General features: G+C 32.8%; 1 protein-coding gene across 2 annotated transcripts in view; it reads right to left on the bottom strand.

Moving 5' to 3' along the window:
• Window positions 1-18,723, bottom strand: part of LOC129218182 (Kv channel-interacting protein 4-like) — a 287,294-nt gene extending 268,571 nt beyond the window's left edge. For both annotated transcript variants that reach the window (XR_008580303.1, XM_054852401.1), the window contains exon 1: window positions 18,666-18,723. Coding sequence is in view for 1 of the 2 variants with exons in the window: in XM_054852401.1 (XP_054708376.1) it covers window positions 18,666-18,687 (22 nt within the window). In the remaining variant the exon portion in view is untranslated. The remainder of the gene's footprint in view (window positions 1-18,665) is intronic.
• Between the last annotated feature and the right edge of the window lie 277 nt (window positions 18,724-19,000).

The raw sequence follows: 19,000 nt of genomic DNA, 5'->3' as shown, positions 1-19,000 counted from the left end.
GTTACATGAGATGAGAAAGTAAAATGAGAGTGATTATGAAAAAGAAAATGCGATTAGGCTATTCAAATTTTTTTTCCGAAATTCAGTGTAACGTGTTCATTATAAATGTAATGTAAATTAACACCAAAAAATTGAAGTTTAAAAAGAAATTCTTGTATTTTATTTTTCCCTAAGTATAAAACCTGGATTTTATGACCACTTTAATCCACCAGACCCTACTGAGTTGTTTCATGTTGATTTAAGATCAGAAAGTTTTGAAACAGGTTTTGCAAATTCTATCAGTCGCTGTGTTAATAATTTAAGAATAATACTGAACTTTTTAGTACCATAGCTGACAATCGTTGTTCTTATTAAAGGGTATGGTATGAAGCGAATGATTTGATTTCCAACGTTCCATGTTCGGAAATGAGCAACTTTTCAGAAGTATGGCATTAATAAGCAGTACCTCTGCAATTCGTTGGCTGAAACTATTCCAATCGGTGTCAAACTTGTGGTTATTTTTCCGATTACTAATTATGCTATTTTTTATGCTTTACCAAAGGTTCAACAGCTATTCTTGCTTTATCTTGAGCTTGAAGGTTCTTGGTATTGCTCCTAGCTAAATATTTAATTCACTGAAATCGTGAGTGTAAAGATAAAAGTTATCATTTAAGAATGCAGAATTCTTTTGTAATTACCATATTAATTATTTTTACAAGTATAATGATGAGTTTAAATTTCACATTAAATTTTGTTGAATTTAATTCACTTATATCCCCAAAAATAATAAAAATGAAATGGATGACCACTGCATTCATACTGTCGAGCACTGGATTTTTATATTTCCAACTACTGGAGACTTTGCTCATATTAAAAATTTCTTGATTTTTTAATTAAAATGTTGTTATTTTTTAAACGATTTAGTGTAATACATTTATAAAAGTATAGAACTCAGTTTATAATGTTTTTTATGTTGTACCAATTGTTATATTTTTACAAAAATCAACAACAGAACTCTTGAAAGACTGACTACTGGTGTTTTTTCCCTATGGTGCATGCAATATATGATTTTATCTCAAATATTTTTTTTTAGTGTATAAACGTTTATTAGAACAAAGCCTTAAATTTGAGGCAACTTCTAAGATATTAATGCGTTGTTTTACACGTAAAGGACTATTCCACGGAAAAACAGACATTTTGTCCCGTACGGGGCAGCTTATATACTTCGTTAAAATGATAGTTTAAAAGGGTAATGGAAAAATTTTTTGCTTACATAATCACAAATTTCTTGAGTAAAAAATGTGTTCATTACGCTGTAAAATTATTACTTTTAAATGAAAAACATTTTTCCGCATGGAACAACTTTCCCACGGAACAACCGCAACACGGAAGAGTTTTCCTATTGAACAACAGCACGGAAGCGACTTTTTTGTAGGCCTTTTCGAGCAACGTCAAAAATCACTTCACGGTTGCAAACTTCAAACTTGAGAAAAAACACTAATGAACGGAAGTTTTTAGTGAAAATTATGAACACATGTTCAAGGTTACAGATAGCTTCTTCAGTAAAATAACGACACTTATGTAGAAAAAATTAGGAATCTTTTTTAACTCTTTAAAGAACTGTATGTGACACTTATGAGGCAATGAGAAGCAAAGGGATGTATGTGGCAAATTTAAAGATTTGGATATTACCATTACACATGGTAGGGGGAACCTCTCCTCTTGGAACAAGAGATACTACTGGTAATCCTGGTAGATCCTGTTATACATCATAAATGAGACAAACTTTTCAATGTAAGCCTACCAAGGAACTTATCTTTAAACACGTTTTACTCAAAACCTGAAAATGTCCTCTTACTACATCCCTTTGCTTCTCACTGTCTCATATGTCCCTTAATCCCACGATTATTTTATAGACCATCGACTTCAATTAATTTGTAAATTATATTCATGCTGTATGAACATTAAAATCTTAGTACACTGGACGCCGGTTAATTGAATCAGTGGTTAATTGAATCACACACTTTAATGAATCAATTTATCAAAAACATAACAAAATAAAGCTTTATTGAATTAGCTGCTTTATTGAATCAGTTGCTTTATGAAATCAAAACCATTTAGAGCAAACGTGATTCGTATAAGTGGCGGCCACTGTATTAGCAAAGAAAGTTGTAATTAAAAAAAATAGTTTTAGAGGAACAACGGTAAATTTTATGAGACAAATTACTAGTAGTAAGTAGCTAAAAAACTATCTCCACTTTTTCGAACTGTAGAATTCTTAAATCCGAAAATTAGGAAAAGTTTTAAAGTTTTGTATAAGTTTCTAAATGTAAAAAAAGAAAAATACTGTTAAGAAGAGTTTTAGAGCTTGTTAGGATGTTTTACTTGAGGAATTTCAGGATGCTGTTAAATTAAAAGCTGGATAACTAATACATGTGATCTTTAAATGCAGAAAGAAATAAACAAAAGACAAAAAAAAAATTAAGAACAGAACTGATGGCAGATTTTAACAATTTGCTATCTACCATAAAAGAAAGAGCCACACTAACACTAAAAACACTTTTTTTTTTTTTCGAGCTGTCTTCTTAGAGATTTCGTATGGCTACGCTAAGCGTAGGCGAAATCAATAGGTGTAGGACGAAACCTTTATCTGAAGCTTCTTTCATATTCTGAGTAGAGAAGATTCTAGGCGTTAAACAAATATTTAGTGAACGATGAATAGATTCATGAAAAGTAGCCCACTTTTGGAAATGACATTATTGTGAAGTTTTTGGAATAGTAGTATACTTTAAGAGGATGAGTAAAACATTTAGAAAGTATTAATGAGTGATTGGGACATCCATAAATAAAATGATTTAATTTTGGATGAGGCTGATTCTGAGTTTGTTCCTAAAAGCACTGAACCCAAATGTTGTATTGATTTCATGAGCAATAGTAATTTACATAAGTTTACAAAATAAGTAAATGGTTTGTTAAATATCATCTGTCGACACAGCGAACATAAAATGATTTTCCAAATAAAAATAGATTTATTCTAGCGAAAGTTATTTGCATGTCCCGTACTATATAGCTAAAGAGGATTCCTTTAAAAAAGAAATCATCTAACATAAAGTAACAAACAAAGAATGTAGTCGGAAATTTACTCGCAAAAAGAGCAAATTAGAATATACAATAGTTTTTTTCAAGCTTGAATTAATGCAAGATGGCTCGTTCACCGCTTTTATTTTTATTCCAAAGAAGATGCGGGTATTTTTTTACCACCAATCTTCAAAATAACCCACTTAATTCCTGAAAATTATATTTAAATGTCAGAGAAAATGCATATTTTATCTGTACAGGGTCCGGCATATCAACCTCCTACGTCTGGAGTGGACTGTGCGTGAGCTGTGGTGGAGATACGGTGGTTGAAGAGGTACTGATAGATTGCAATTCACGTGCCATTTACAGTAGTATCAATGGCGTGGTGCGGTGAGCATAGTCATTTGTTGTGGAGCAGTATATTCTTAGGGGTAGTGTTTTAACTGCTACTCAGGAAAAATTTCGTGTTGGTTCTAACTTGGCTCTAACCGTATTTGGTATTTATTTTGTGAAGATCGCTGTGAAGGATTTTTCTTATATTCCTATCACAGAACCGCTGTGATCCTTCGTAGCTCTATGGTAGAAACTTCGCTTCAGGTTGCAGGTTCGATTCTTGCCGGTGCCCTGAGTGTTATTTCCTCTCTATGCGCTGTAAATCTTTCTCGTGTTGTCTTATCTGTTAATAAAGAAGTGCAATCTTTCGAGGCAATAACACCAATATTTCCCTAATAATTTATTACGGACACACCAACAACAACAGAACCACTAGGCTGCTATATGTAAGCTCTAAATGATTTGGAGATGTCTGGATGAACGCACTGAAATGTGCCGCATTTTTAACCGTTGTAACAGTCTGGGGTCGGCCAGGCTTTTTTGTTTTCAACAGCTTACCGGTGACTCTAATAATTAATACACAAATATGATTTTTTTTAAATGTCTGGAGCAGGGTTATGTTGGACAAATTGGAACTGAAAGCGCGATTCGTGCTCAGTAGTGTTCATAAAAAACCCATTACGAATATACTCCTCCATAACACATGACGATACTTACCACGCCATGACATCACAATTAATGCAAATGGCTTGTACATTGATATTTAACGATACCACTTTCACCACCGTATTCTCATCGCAATTCATGCAGCGTCCTCTCCAAAAACCAGAAGTTGATGTGTCGGACCATGTAAAACAACAGGCAAAGTGTGGCATAAAGACTGTTAATCCTTAGCCTAAACGTATTATAAATTCTCAACCCAAAGTTTTTTCTTATATAATATTCGTTGAAACGCTGCTGTTTTTTGATAAAACAAGTATCAAAGAGTGCAGCATTGTACCTTCTATTCTTTTCTTTTTTTTAAAGCAACGTTTTTAAAAAATTAGAGCCTAACCGATTAAATTTCATTACTTTAATTTTACCTGTCGTTCTGTACTCCTTTTCATTTCAAAAACCATAGCAATTAGACCAGCGTAGAATAAAAAGGAGAAGTTTCAAACTTTTTGATTATTTAATCATTTCGTTTACAAGTTTTATAACTTTAAAGACTTCGTTTAAAATGTTAAACAAGTGAGAAAATGTAATATGCAGATTTACTCTTAAGTGGCATAAAATGACACTAAAGGAATAAAAATTAGCATGGTGTAGGCAAAGTATCTTCAAAAATAAGAACATGAAGAAAATCATTCCTTACTAGCTAGCAGAAACGGGGATTTTAGTAAATGTATTGATGATTAAACAGTCAATATTCACAGAGTTTGGTTTTTTGTAGTGCAAAACTCGTTTTTTCACCTTTCAGAACTGTGTCAAAATGATTCACACAAAAACTCGCACGTGAAAAATTTCCTACAAAGTAATATTCAACCAGCATTAAAAAAAATAATTCCAGTTTTTTTTAACCGTATATACATTTAGATCTTGTAAGAAATCTTTCAAAAACTTCTAAAATGCTATAACTTTTATTTTGCTATTTAGAATGAAAGTACCACCATTGTGCAGGAAAGTAAAATAAGAAATAACAAAGTTAAATTGCACAAAAAGTCTACTTTTTTTGTGCAATTTAACACTGATGGTCTTTCTTATTTTACCTCACGCTTTGCTCGTTGATCTGCGATTTGCAGCATTAAATTTTGGAAGTACTTTAAAAACTGGTATAAAATGTCTAAACCCTGTAGGGCACATTTTTGCGGAGTAGGAAATTCCGTTTAGTAAATAAATTCGTTTGAAAATTACTGTTCTGAAAGCTTAGAACGGTCATTTTGGTTGCTGTTTAACGCTTTAAAAAGAGGACGTATTAAAAGTTATCCGGCACCAACTATGGATTTGTATAGGCAACAGACATACACTCACAAACATATATATTCTCTGGTTTATTAATATAGTTTTTTTCGTTGTTGTTCGGACAAACTTTATCGCTGCAGAAAATCTCTGACTAAAAAACTCTCTGACTGACTCTAAAAATATAAAAAAAGATTTTTTTCTTAAATATGCGTTTTGTTCTTTGTAAATGAAGTTGATAAAGTTTTTTTTCTTTCTTTCTTTATCTTTTTATCATGAAAGTTAATAGCGTATTTAGTACGTTTCACTGGAAATTGGAACGAAGGTTCAGTTACCATCACGGGACGTGGGAGCGTCCCGACCGCTAAGAAAACCAAACGTCACCAGCCAACAAAAGCAAATCCACCACCAAGAAAGACGAAAGAAAATAAACACGACTAAGAACAGTTTACACGACAGAACAAGTTGGGGTTTTCTAAGGGGTTTCACCCCTATGTATCTTAGCCCTATGAAGACCCTCGGAGTTGATTTTTGGTATACTTAATCTCTAGTGGCCCCTGATGACGTAACCCAAAATACAATCCCATGGACCATCAGGGAGAGGAGGAATTCAAGTTAGAAAATTGCTATTCAAAAAAGTTTTCGCTTTCATTGACAGGGTTACAGCCCAGACGAGAAGAGGAATCGAGCTGGGGGTTAATGGTTTTCTTGGCGGGGAAATTTTTACAACAAGGTTCTTTTTGCTGAGTAAACTTTTACCCTGCAAGACTTGACTTCGATATAACACGGTACACATTGCCTTGATTTATACTATTTCAGAGTTTCTATATAGAAGACGGTTCCGATACAACACGGTCTATATTTATCTGGTTAAGATATGCAGACACTTAATTTAAAAAATAATTAATTAATTAATTAAAAATTTTGCTTACCACGGTTTCGAAACCGTGAACTACGAATTAACCGCATACAAGGGACCCATGTACTGACCAGTTTCAAACTTCATTAATTTCTGTAAAATGCAGAATTGACTCTTCATTTTCTGTGTTTATACACGATAGATGAAACTGTGTTAAAATTTTTGTTTCGCTTCAAATTTGCAATTTTCCTTTGTACAAGAATTTTTTGTGACTATCTTTGACATCAAAAACAACTAAATTACATTTAAGTAAATCCGGGGCCGACTTTCTATTCATATACCACGAAAAAAGGAGTTTCTTTGTTTTCAAGCGTTAAAGATTGCTTTGATTAATTATTCCTTTTAAAACTTGCTTCAATTATATCTCAAACCTGTTATCACAAAAAAGTCTTATTTAATGTATCGATGAAAGTAATTTTCTTCTGGCTAAAGTTCTAATCGTTTTCAAAAACAAAATATATCCGTAATTAACATTGTTCAAAGCAAAAGAGCCTGGAAGACCTTATTTTTTTATGCTTTAGAAATTCTAGTAAATGAATCAGTTCTTTTCCTTTCCTTTCTTTGTTCTTCTTAGAAGGAGAACCTTTTCATTTTACTACACTTCGACAGTGAAAGACTTTCAAGAAAGTTCAGTTTAGTATTCTATTTGATCTATGGGAATTCAGATATCTCAAAGTAGACATTTGCGAAATTTCACTTGAAGACATTTTCAGGTTCAGTGGTTGGAAATCTCTAGTGCACATTTCCATTTCTTTTACTGCAGTTTTAATTGTCAATGGCGTTATTTTCCAGATATTTATAATGCTTCTTTTTCAAGAAAAATTCAACCTGCGGTTTATTGTTATGAACTTTATTTATATTTTCACCTAATTCTCTATATTAGTCAAATACTAACGGTAATGAAATTTTCTTTTTTGAGTTAGAAGTATAGCTTATGTTTTGGCACGTAACGTGCACTTAATTATAAGATAAGAAATGACGTTTACACTTGTGCACTACTTGTAGGTTTCAAAATGATAGATTTAAAAGAAAAGAAAACAGGTTCATAAACAATTAAATTTCTACACGCACCGAAATAGCTTATAAAGATTGTATGCCTGATGAACTTAAAAAGTTTGAAAAAGCTAGTCACACTGTATCTTTGTACTTCAAAAAATAAGAGATTCAAGAATATTTAAAGACTAGAAAATCTCCCAAGGTATGAGGTGGTCAAAATTGCTTCTTCATTTCAACGAAGCAATTGCTTGTTTGATGATATTTTGATAGTTGAAATTTTAACCCTATCTCCGGTGGATGAACCCTGAACTCTAATAGATAGCGCTCATTGCAAACCCTTTTTTATTCATTCATTCTCCTAAAATGACACTTACCAGTAAAACAGTTAAATTACCGGATCCAGTTCCGTTTCGTCAAAATAAAGCATTTCCCTGCATGTCAACATATTATCTCGCCGTGGCGCGAGTTTCAATGTTGGTGACGTCAGGAACGTTGCTCGATAATTCACTTTTATTCATATGATGATAATAATAATTACACATTCTCATTTGATTAGAACGAAAAAAAAAACAAAAAAAAATTTTTTTTTTTCGTTTTTACATTTTGTAAATTGTATGAAAATTTTTTGTGTTGATATACTTAGGAAGACTGCAAAATTAGGATGATATAAAATAACACCTTTCGCGGTTCGAAATTTTGTACTATTTAGTGTTATAATTAGAATATATTAGCGACTATTTCTATAAAAAATTAACCAATAGTTCATTATGTATGAGTAGCTGCACAACAAGCTGTCTCCTTCCTATTTTAAAAATAATAGGCTTCACGTTAGCTGCTTAGTTACTACTGCTACATACTGCAATTTCTATAGGATTTCAGAATTAATGTTCGAGATGGATATTTTTTTAAAAAATAAATTCTAGACTTGGAACCAGACGTGTTTGCAGGGGGAGTCAATGCAACACCCATTCGCGCGTGATATGTTTTCACGTACCATGGGTGAGAAAAAATGAATGACCCTGAAATTCATCAACTATAACACATAATTAAATTATTTATTTTGTTTCTTTTAGCTTCATACCTGGTTTAGTATTTTATGAAACGGAAATGAAAGCAATTTTTACGCTCTTCACGCAAGCACTCGTTTGATGAGAAAAACACTTGAAAGTGTCTGCATAAAAGTAACACGGGAATTCATGCGATGAAAAAAACACTCGCGCTTCGCCTACTATACAGTGCTGGCTAAATTATTAGACTAAAGAGTTTTTTTTTTTTTTGTACACTATTTGTACTAAAATACTATTTATTTTACTGTTAAAGTATCGTACATACTGTACACTGATTATTACGTTATTTTAGCATAATTTAATGTTTGCAGGTGGCAGCACTGTCTGCTTTGTTTATGTTCTTTGTTTATCTACCTACCAGGAACATAACCTCAATCAGCTTAAACAGTTCACTAGTTCTTTTTATTAGTGTGTTCTGTTATATTTAAAGTTAGTTTTAGGTAATTAGTGAGTGTGTGTGTATGAGTATATATAATAGTGAGTAGAAACGATTTTTTACCTCCTTTTTTAAAAAGTTAAGAAATGGTGTAAACCTTGTGAAAAGTATGCCAAAAAGACTTTGAGACAGTAAGAAAAGGATACATGGAAAAGCTAGAAAGCATCAATTTCCCCTATGGCGGAGAGTATTAAATATGTGTTTGTGTGTGTGTGTGTGTGTGAATACATTGCTCACGGCGCGAGTTCTAGAGGGTTAACAACGAACTAAAGCTTCACAATTTTAATGAATCCACAAAATCTTTTACTCGGACCAGGTTAAGATCACGATAAAGAAACTTCACTGTCAATTTTAACGCATCACTTGATTGCCTGTGCATCGTGTGTGGTAGGGAGATTTTCAAAATTCAGTGTGTTGCCCCATTTTTCTGGATTTCAGGTGATCAGACAGATGTATAGTTGATTTTTATACTTGAATTACAAAATAAATCTGATTTATTGGTTTGAGTAGTGAGTCTTATACAAATGAAACCAATTAATTTTTGCTTTTTGGTTCCTGCGTGCTTTTTTTCTTCACCGCTATCGGTGAAAAATAAGCAAGTAATTCACATTTCGGAGATTTTTTGAAAAATGACCTTTAAAAATTTCGAATTTTTAACTGTCCGCTGTCGAGCGGGATTAATTTGCACGGGTTAGCTTGTTCTAGATTGAAAAAAAATGCTGTAAGTTCATTTATAGATATGTTTAACTTACTACCAAACGGCACGACCTTGAGGGTCACAGTTCTGGATGAAAATCTGGATTTAGGTCAGTTTGCACTAGATATGTCCCCAGGTAAAGCGTTTTGACTGCATAGGCCCTAGTTCGACTGCAACGGGGGTCCAAAGTTGTTATTTAAGTCTAGAAAAACAATGGTTTTTCCTTAGAAATTAAACCTTTTCCTGCGTTTTCATTGTAGTATAAGTCAATTACGAAGAATAAAAACCTCTCCCCTCTTTTGTTGTGCTGACAAGAGGCGCCGAAAGTCTTGGCAGAGTAGATATTCTCCCAAAGTTTCAAACTCCAATGAAAACGCCATTGCAATTCTGGAATTCTGCAAATCAGTGTGGTTCAGAAGCAAAAACGTGAAGGTTACGATATGAGCCCAGGTGAAATAGTTTGAGTGCATAGGCTTTAGTACGGCACCAAGGATGGTCTAAATTTGCTTGTTTGGCTTCGGAACTGCAATAGCGTTTTCTTTGGAATATATGAAACTTTGGCATAATACTTGCTCTCTTAACATCTGTTGCTTCTCATGATAGTACAACGCAGGGGCGGTGAAATTTACTCTATACTGTGGGGTGGCATTCAGTGCAGCGATACTGCAATGCATTATCCAGAAAAGAGTAAAAAAAAAGGTTTATTTTAAAAGAAAAACCATTGCTTTTCTGGAGCCAAACTAGAAACTTTGGACCCCTATTACGGCCGAATTTGTGTTTATGCAGTCAAAACGCTTTACCTGGGCTCATATCTTGTGGATATTGACCTAAGTCCAGAATTTTGTCCAGATCCGTGACCCTCAAGGTCGTACCAATTGGTAGTTAGTTTAGAAAATATTCAAGGTTAAATAGTATTTTAAATGACATAAAAATATGTACGTCACACAACTTTACTAATTACATATCATTTGAAAGTCTACTTCAGAAGTTTTAAAATTACACCTGGTAAAAGACTGTTGCTCTTAAAAGAGCAGAGAAGAGTGATATTTTTTGTAAGAACCAGAACTTCAATCTTTGTTGAGGTTTTTTTTTTCCCTAAATTTTAGTGAGGGGGGGGGGGTGGCTCCAAAGGAATACTAACGATTTAAAAAAAATCAGATCAAGACAGGCTTACAGAAAGGAGCCTGTTCTACTATGACATCCATGTTGCCAGTAACTATTACCGTAAAAATCAAATGTTACTGTAAAATTTTACGGTTTCCTTGGTAGGCCGCAGCAACCAGTTGGCGCTAGGATCGCTTATTTCTCCAGTAAAAATTACTGTAAAAATCAGCGATGCGTTAGCCCGCCATTTTACAGTAACAATTACCAGAAAATCTTCCTGAATTTTTAACAGTGTTCGGGAGCAAAAACATTCGCTAGCTGAGGAAAGTGTGATGCAGTATTCCATTCAAAAAGTAAGTTTTATTTTTTTAGAAGAATAAGACACATTCTACTTGTTATTTTTCTTGTTTAAATTATTGTAAATTGAATTTTGTGACGTTTATACGTTACTGTGTGTATACATTACTGACGTGTTACCGAAACCTGATAAATGTCGATACTAGCCAGTTAGTAGCAACATTAACATACCGAAGTTATCGGTCAAAGACCAAATGTTTCCGGGGAAACACCAGTGAAAGTCGACAGTCTCCAATTTAGGTCTTTCAGGTAACATCCCTGTTAGTACAATCAGTTAGGAGATGGTTGGCCAACGGTGGCTAACTGTAGAAACTAGTGGGGAATGGTGGGTTGGCAACGAACGATGTGCCAACGATGGCGCTATAGTTTCTGGGCATCGATGAGCCAACCGTGATTATTTTTGATGGTCCATCGTTGGGAAATTGTTAGTCATTCACTGTGGCAGACCGTTGTCCCTTCGTTGGCAAATAGTTGGTTGGGTAACGGTTGCCAAAACGGACATTGATTACCGTTGGCCAACCATAAGTTCCACCGATGTCCAGCAATCTCCCAACCGATTGTGCGACTAGGGATATACATACCCATATTAGTATGATATAGATCTATTCATTTGGGAGGTGATTTTGACTCTTGTGTTTAAGTATATCTAAGAGTATTACTTTATGCAAGAATTTGTAAAGCTAATGAAAACAAGTTGTGTCAAACAGATAACACTCAATCTTTCAGTAAATGTTGAATTATACAGATTTACACTTGACATGCTTTTTGGGATGCTAATGTTTCTTTTTAAAAACTATTTTCGCTGATTCATATCCTCGGTAATCTCTAGCTTTTTGTTTTACTTTTTTATTTCGTTCATGAAATGTTTTTCGAATGCGATGTAATAGTTATCGATTTATCAAATGTAATACAAAATATGTAATAAGATTTATTTATAACTAGCTGTACCGGCATGGCTCTGCTCGTGCTATGAAGTTAAAAGAAACTTTTTGAACGTAAGTAAGTTTCCCTTCTCACTGCGAAATAGAAAAAAAAAAGATTGTTTCGTATCTAATTATAAATCTGATTAGAAGAGCTACAATTGTCTCCCTAACTCACTTTCAGAAAAAGAAAAGCTTTTCTGAAACTCCACATTAGAGAAAGGAAATCGGTCTCTATAAACCTTTGATAGAATAGGAGTAACATAATTCCAATGATGTCAGAAGTTGCTTTAAAAATACTATCTGGATAGGGAAAACAGTTTCGAAAACGACATTGAGAATAAAGAAATATTCCAAAATAGAAAAATTCCCTTTTGAACAAGGACAATGTTCCGCAATAATTCATCGGAACAAGAAAACCTGTTCCTAAAAACCCACATCAGCTTGGACTTCTTAAGTGACGCTAAAACATTTCATTTTGGGTACAGATTCGAATAAATACAACAGTAATGAACATTTCAATTTTAAATTCGATATGAAATTTCGAGCGATCGTCCACAGGCGTCAGAAACAAACAAATATATGAAGAAAAAAACAAACAAAAAATAATAATAATCAAAAAGGAAACTTTTAAAATTCCCCCTTTATTGGAGATGCCTAAAAACTGTTGAAGAATTTATTTCTTCAAATTTAAACAAAAAAAGGCTACAGCTTCTTTTAATGAGCTCTTAAAGCTAAAAAAAACTGAGCTCGCACAGACGATAAGCATCTAGTTTAAAATTGTTTTTGCAATCAATTGTGAGAAAAAAATATGAAGAATTTCATTTGTCCCCATTTGTGTAAAAATAATAACGATTTAAATATAAAATTTAAAATTCATTTTTCTCTACTTAAAATGTTTATGACTTTTTTCCTCGTTAAATAATCTCATCCGTTCTTTTTTACCGTAGGTAGAAAACGCTCCAAAAATGTACTTTTTCCGCTCTTTCTAATGAAGCCAAAACCGAAACAAAACTATAGTTGTTTTTAGTAGAAAGATCCGTCAGCACTAACCGAGAAAAGCTGAAAATTTCAACAAAATCGTTCGGTACTTTTCCGAGTTACCCCGAACATGCAAATTTGTAGTTTGTGTTTTATTTATATAAAAATGAAGGAACTTCATCTAAATCTAAAACATTTGAGTTTCGAAAAAACCATATAATGTAGGTATAATCAGCAGCTTTAGCAACATCTAACAATATTATACTGCTAAAGTATTTGACTCTTGTGTTCTGGGAAAAATAATGTCATGCTGTCAAAGACAGCATCAAACTATTTTTCCCAGAACAAAATGATTTGCATTCAAAGATTTGAAGTTGAATGGACTCTTAACTCATAATTTATGTACATAATAAATTTGCAAATCTTTCCATATGATTCAAAGGTTTTGTTAACACATTTGCTTTCTTTATAACAATGTAACATACGTTTAGAATCGTGTTGCTACCAACTTCTTTTCTACTTTTCAGTTACAATGCTAAGGACAATTTGTTAAGAAATTATTAGAAATATTGAACTTCGGGGACACAAATTTCTTTGTTTAAATATTTTTAAGGATGCAGTGGATGACTTTCTAGTAAAAAAAAATAAATAAAAATTCATAACTTTTCAGAATATTATGATTACTTATTGAACATAAGAAATATATTCAGAAAGAAAATGTTCAACCCATAAAAAAATAACGTATGAAAAAGGGGAAAAAGACGCGTCAAACTACATTTAAGGTCCGATTTGTAAAAAGCAACCATATCTTCATTATACCAAAAAATACTTCATGTAAACACAAAATTTTCTGAATGGAAAAAAAAAATATTGCTGTCATTGTGTTCCAATTTTTTATCGACATTTATTTATTCTTTTTTAATTTTTTGAGAAAATATTAAAAAGTTAAACTAATTTTTAACATTAAAAATCTTTAGACACAAAAATGAATTTAATTAACGGGAAAGTACGATCTTCTCAAACAATTGCACTCGGAGTACATTTCAAACCGATGAGTTTCAGTTTCAAGACTTTTCTTAGCAAAATTTATGATTTTATTTGAAATTTAATGATGGCCGTTATTTTGCGTATACTTGTTAACGCTTTTCTATTTCACCCTCTATCTTCAAATTTATTAGAAGCCATCTATATTTTGTACAACCAACATGATTGCTTTTAAAGAAATTCACTGTAGACGTTTGTATTTCTTAGTTCCTCTAGGTTTTGTTTTTCAGTCTCCTTCGAAAATTACATTCTACCGTCTTGTAAATATGACAATATGAGAGTTAATTAAATTCACTGACACAGAAAATGCTACAGGTATCTTAATTAACGAAGCAAAACTAATAAGTTGATGAAGAAAGTTAAATATGCCTTTGAATACAGAGATTGTTACTAGTAGGTTTAAGCTATAAAATTCTAAATTCATCTTTCAAAAATATTTGAATTAGAAATATCTGAAATGGCGACAAAGTTCTAAAACTTTTCAAATGCCAGAGTAACAGAAATATCTGTATTTGAGAATACTTTAAGAAATCTAATAAATATCAAGGTTCGAGTAGAATAAATGTTATGCTAAGTATCAATAAAACATAACAGCATTTTTAAAATATTACTATTTGTCAAAAATTCGGCATTATGATTTTTTCTTCTTTAATTTTATGGATTAGCAGAATAATTTTTATAGGTACCACTGTTTTAAGAACACTCCTCACAAAATACTTTATTTCACTTGAATAAAAAAAATTTAAACAAACTAAGACTTTGTAAGTTTCAATACACAGAAACCAACTAAATGAAGTTTTTGTCATTAAAATAATCCTTTATCGGAACATTTAATTATTTATCAATCTATTTGTGTTTTTAGAAAATAAATTGCAAACCTGAATGCAAAATTAATGTAAATATAATCCTATACCACCACAATTGCGATTTTGAAAGGCATTCCAATGAGTAGCAAAATATTTAAATTGAACTACGTACTAAACTACTCAAATTTAAATGCGAAAATTAATTAATTGAGACTTTTATTTCAGAACTAGTTCTTAATAAAATGGCTGCTGTATTCAAAAGATGTTGCGTAAACTTTAATTTTCAAATATATAAAACAAACTATGTAAATATATATCAGTTATGGTCAAGTTATTAAGGGCATGGCCCCTATTCAATGAAGAGCCACATTTTGATCTTAATACTGCATGGGTTGTTTTTGTCATGGACTCTATGGCATTTTGGTAGGTGGTATTAGGTATTTCAGATCGTAATGCGATAAATTGCACTTTCCAATTACTTCAGTAATAAAGGTCCTGGATCCAGTTGCCCCGTGCCCTCTGTTCGATCTCACCCCACAGATTACTGATCACATTGAGATCTGGTGCTTTTGCTACGCCACCTAAGCAAGGTAATGTCTCTATCATGTTCTTCGAACCATTGGCGGACCTTGCCATTGTACCGCTGGTTACGTCCATTTCCGACAGGGTTCGTCAGCACCATAAAAGACTTTGTTTAATGTGCAATAATATCGAAATGCCCTTGGACATTCAGACGTTCCCCCGAACAAATCAAAGTATTCATACAATGCGAAGGAAACGTTCTTTAAATCATAATATTTCTTCCAGTAGCTGGAAGTATTTTGGTACTGTCTAATTGTAGTGTTCTTTTAATGTTTTTTTTTTTTTTTTTTTTTTAATTCGCAACTTACGACTTGAATGGTGAAATAGAATATGACATTAATTGGATTAAATGACCATTATCAAGTAACTTTTTTCCGATTTCTACCACATTTTGCAAACTGGAGACGCCTGCTTTTGATCAAAGGAGATAGCAGACGTTTGAATAGGTCATTGGCTACCATTGCCTATACGGTGTAATGTGCAGCAAATAGTTCATTCACAGATTTTCGTAGATAAAGTTTCGCCCTAATGTGAAATACTGTTGCTGCTTTGTTGGGCTGTAAAACCCTGGCAAGTCTCTTTTTAGTTTGAGCTTCCAGTAGTAACCACGAGTCTGACCCTGAGAACCGCGACAATATACTCGTACTTTGCTTGGCATTTCGCTCTTTAATAATTAATAAATGCTGTTCTCGAACGCATCCCAAGGGCAGCCGTTTTGCTGATATTGATTTCGACACTTCAAGAGACTACAACTCTCTGTGTTCAAACTCAGTTAAACCACGCATTTTGCTCATTGCTTTTCAAACAACTTAGTGCACTGGATTCTTTACTTGTTATGCAAGCCCTTTATATAGATGTTTCTCCCTCCAGCTACTAAAACAGGCAGCTATATATATAATATATATATATATATATATGGTGCTCCGTTTTAATCTGCAAGACATTTATTTTTGCAACCGTTAATCCTAGATGTATACTTCCAATTGCAAAAATGATCAACATCAGATGCAGAGTTAAGATATTGACAGTTTGAAGTGAAAATAAAATTAAGTCCAAAAATACAAAATTAAACTTTTTATACGGGCCTCAGGTACCCTAACTAATATTTAGAGAAATAATCTCCATTGAAAACTATTACTGATACAAAAAAATTGACATTTGTCCGACCAAAACTCAAGGAGATATTCGAGTTCAAAGTTTTAAGGGACCATACAAAAAATGAGATTGGAACTTACTGCCCTTTCAGAATATGTAAGTTGTCGAAGTAAATAAAATAAGTATTTATATTTTTCCTTGCTATTTCAAAATAAATGCAAATGTTATGCCATGATACGCAAAAGCACACTACAAAATCTGGAACAATTTGAAAAGTCACGCTATAGGCACACACATAATTTTAAACCCTTGTTAACCGTTATATTTTCCCCCAAAAGGTGTTATTGACGGCGAGTGTAAAACGCAGCGTTTCATAGCTCGGTGAATATTGGTCGCACTAATGTCAAACTTTTTCTGTTGGAATGATTTTTCAATGGAGAAAATTTCAATAAATGTATGTAAGGGGACCTGGGGCCGTATAAAAAGTTAAATTTTGTATTTTTTTACTTATTTTTATTTTTACTTTAAACTTCCAATATCTTAATTCTGCATCTGATTTTGAACATTTTTGCAATTGGAAGTATACATCTAGGACTAACGGTTGCGAAAATAAAGGTCTTGCAGGTTAAAACGGAACACCCTATATATATATATATATATATATATATATATATATATATATATATATATATATATATATATATATATATATATATATATATATATATATATATATATATATATATATATATATCAGAGTCTACATAAAAAATCCATCAGGCTTATAAGGACTGTTCCTTTACAAGTATACAACGTGCAAGCAATGGTGTTGCAAAGAAAGATACATACACTCTCGAAGTTTCTGGTATATACTACACATCTTCAATGTGTTTGCCTTGGGTTGCTTGAGCACGCGTCTCATGAGTAATCCTACTTTCTTCAAATGTACAATCACATGTTTCCGTCAATGTCCATGACAACTGCGTTAATACGTTTCTGTAGTGCTTGCATGCGATTTCTTCACTTGAAGTTTTGTGAAGAATAATAATTTTGGACCCTTAATGCCAACCCTGCTTGAAGCACTACAGTAACGCATCACTGCTGTTGTGAAGGGAAATGATAGAAACAGACTATTGAACATTTAAAGCGATTTGTATTACCGTTGCAACGCTTGCCAGATGCCGTGAGCGAACACAATACACATTTGAACAGCGTACTAGAAGATATTTTTTGGTAATGGTATCTTTCCATGCATCAGTTGTATTTTCACATTATACACTTACAGAAATGTCCTTTAAAATTTATACGTACAACTTATGCATTAGTAGTTATAAAAAAAACTTACTAGAATCTCTTAAGTGCTTTATAACTACATAAAAATCTTCACTAGGGAAAAATTGTAGACCAAAGTTTCATATTTTTAACAATTATGTTCAAAAAAAAAGGATAAATTTTACTGTACTAAGTCGTCATATTTTCTCAAAAACTAAAACAGTAATTTTTCGTTCTATAACACGTCCTGCATAAAATAAAATGACTATTGCTTCTAACTTACTGAAAAAATTATCTTAAAAATAAATAATCCAATCCAAACTACATTATTAAACGCAGGCAGAATAGCAAGCTTACTTTCCAAATATGGTTCCATTTTTTTCCTAGAATTTAAAAATGTCATATGTGATTTATTATATACTATATTTTTATGCGTTCTTTTTTGTGAGATTAATAGAAAACAAAATGATACTTCCAGGAGTTATATACATTGAAAGTATTTTGTATATGTTTTCATTTTAGTGTAATTGCACTATTCTAGTTTTCGTTCGTTTTTTACTTTTTAGACACCTTCAGATTTTCTGCATACATTTTACAGATATTTCAAACTAAATCTTATTTCTCAGTTTCTATTCGAAAAAAGAAGAGAGCAAACACCAAATAAATCGCAAAACCTATAAACTGTCAACTCTCGTAGACTCATTTCATTCTGTACACCATAAGACTCTTACTCTGGAATTCCTAAACACCACAAATACTCATTTTGAAAAATGATTTGAACCATTAATAAAAAATCTTGAATGTTTTGATTTTAAATGCCGTTCCCTCCCGCCTAGGATTAGTCACTGATTTTGTAAACATATATTCAAGGGAAAAATATATTTTGGCGCATAAAATACTAGAAAAAATGCAAAATTTCATGAATATTTCAAACTTTATCAAACTGAAGTATAAATACTTAAATGTATTTAAAACAAAAAAGAGTTCATTAACTAAATACGCATCGTGGCAAATTATGACGAACACGTGAATTTTATGTAGGAGTGTATTATGCTGCCTACCTTTCTTTTTACTGCCGAACATGTCGCGTGCACCCCGCGGGACTCGGCGAGGAACGGTCGGCCGCACCGGATTCAAAAGCCGGAATGACAGAAGAAGCGCGGGATTCCGGGACTAGGGAAGGGATGCGTGCGCATCCCCTTGGACTCGAAAATGAGATTTGCTCTGCTGCCGGTTTTCTGGTGAATGTATGGCAACAGGTGAAGTGTACAATCGATGGGGAGGAGGGGCCAAATGCGTAACTATTGTTTCCTTAATAAGTAGAAATCCTTTCAGTGATCAGAACAAGCTGTGAACATTTTACTCTGCAATTGTGTCGTGATTCGTCTGCAAATAA

Source organism: Uloborus diversus, chromosome 3 (assembly GCF_026930045.1).
Source record: "Uloborus diversus isolate 005 chromosome 3, Udiv.v.3.1, whole genome shotgun sequence".
Taxonomy (NCBI): domain Eukaryota; kingdom Metazoa; phylum Arthropoda; class Arachnida; order Araneae; family Uloboridae; genus Uloborus; species Uloborus diversus.
This window is presented reverse-complemented; position numbering and strand designations above follow the sequence as displayed.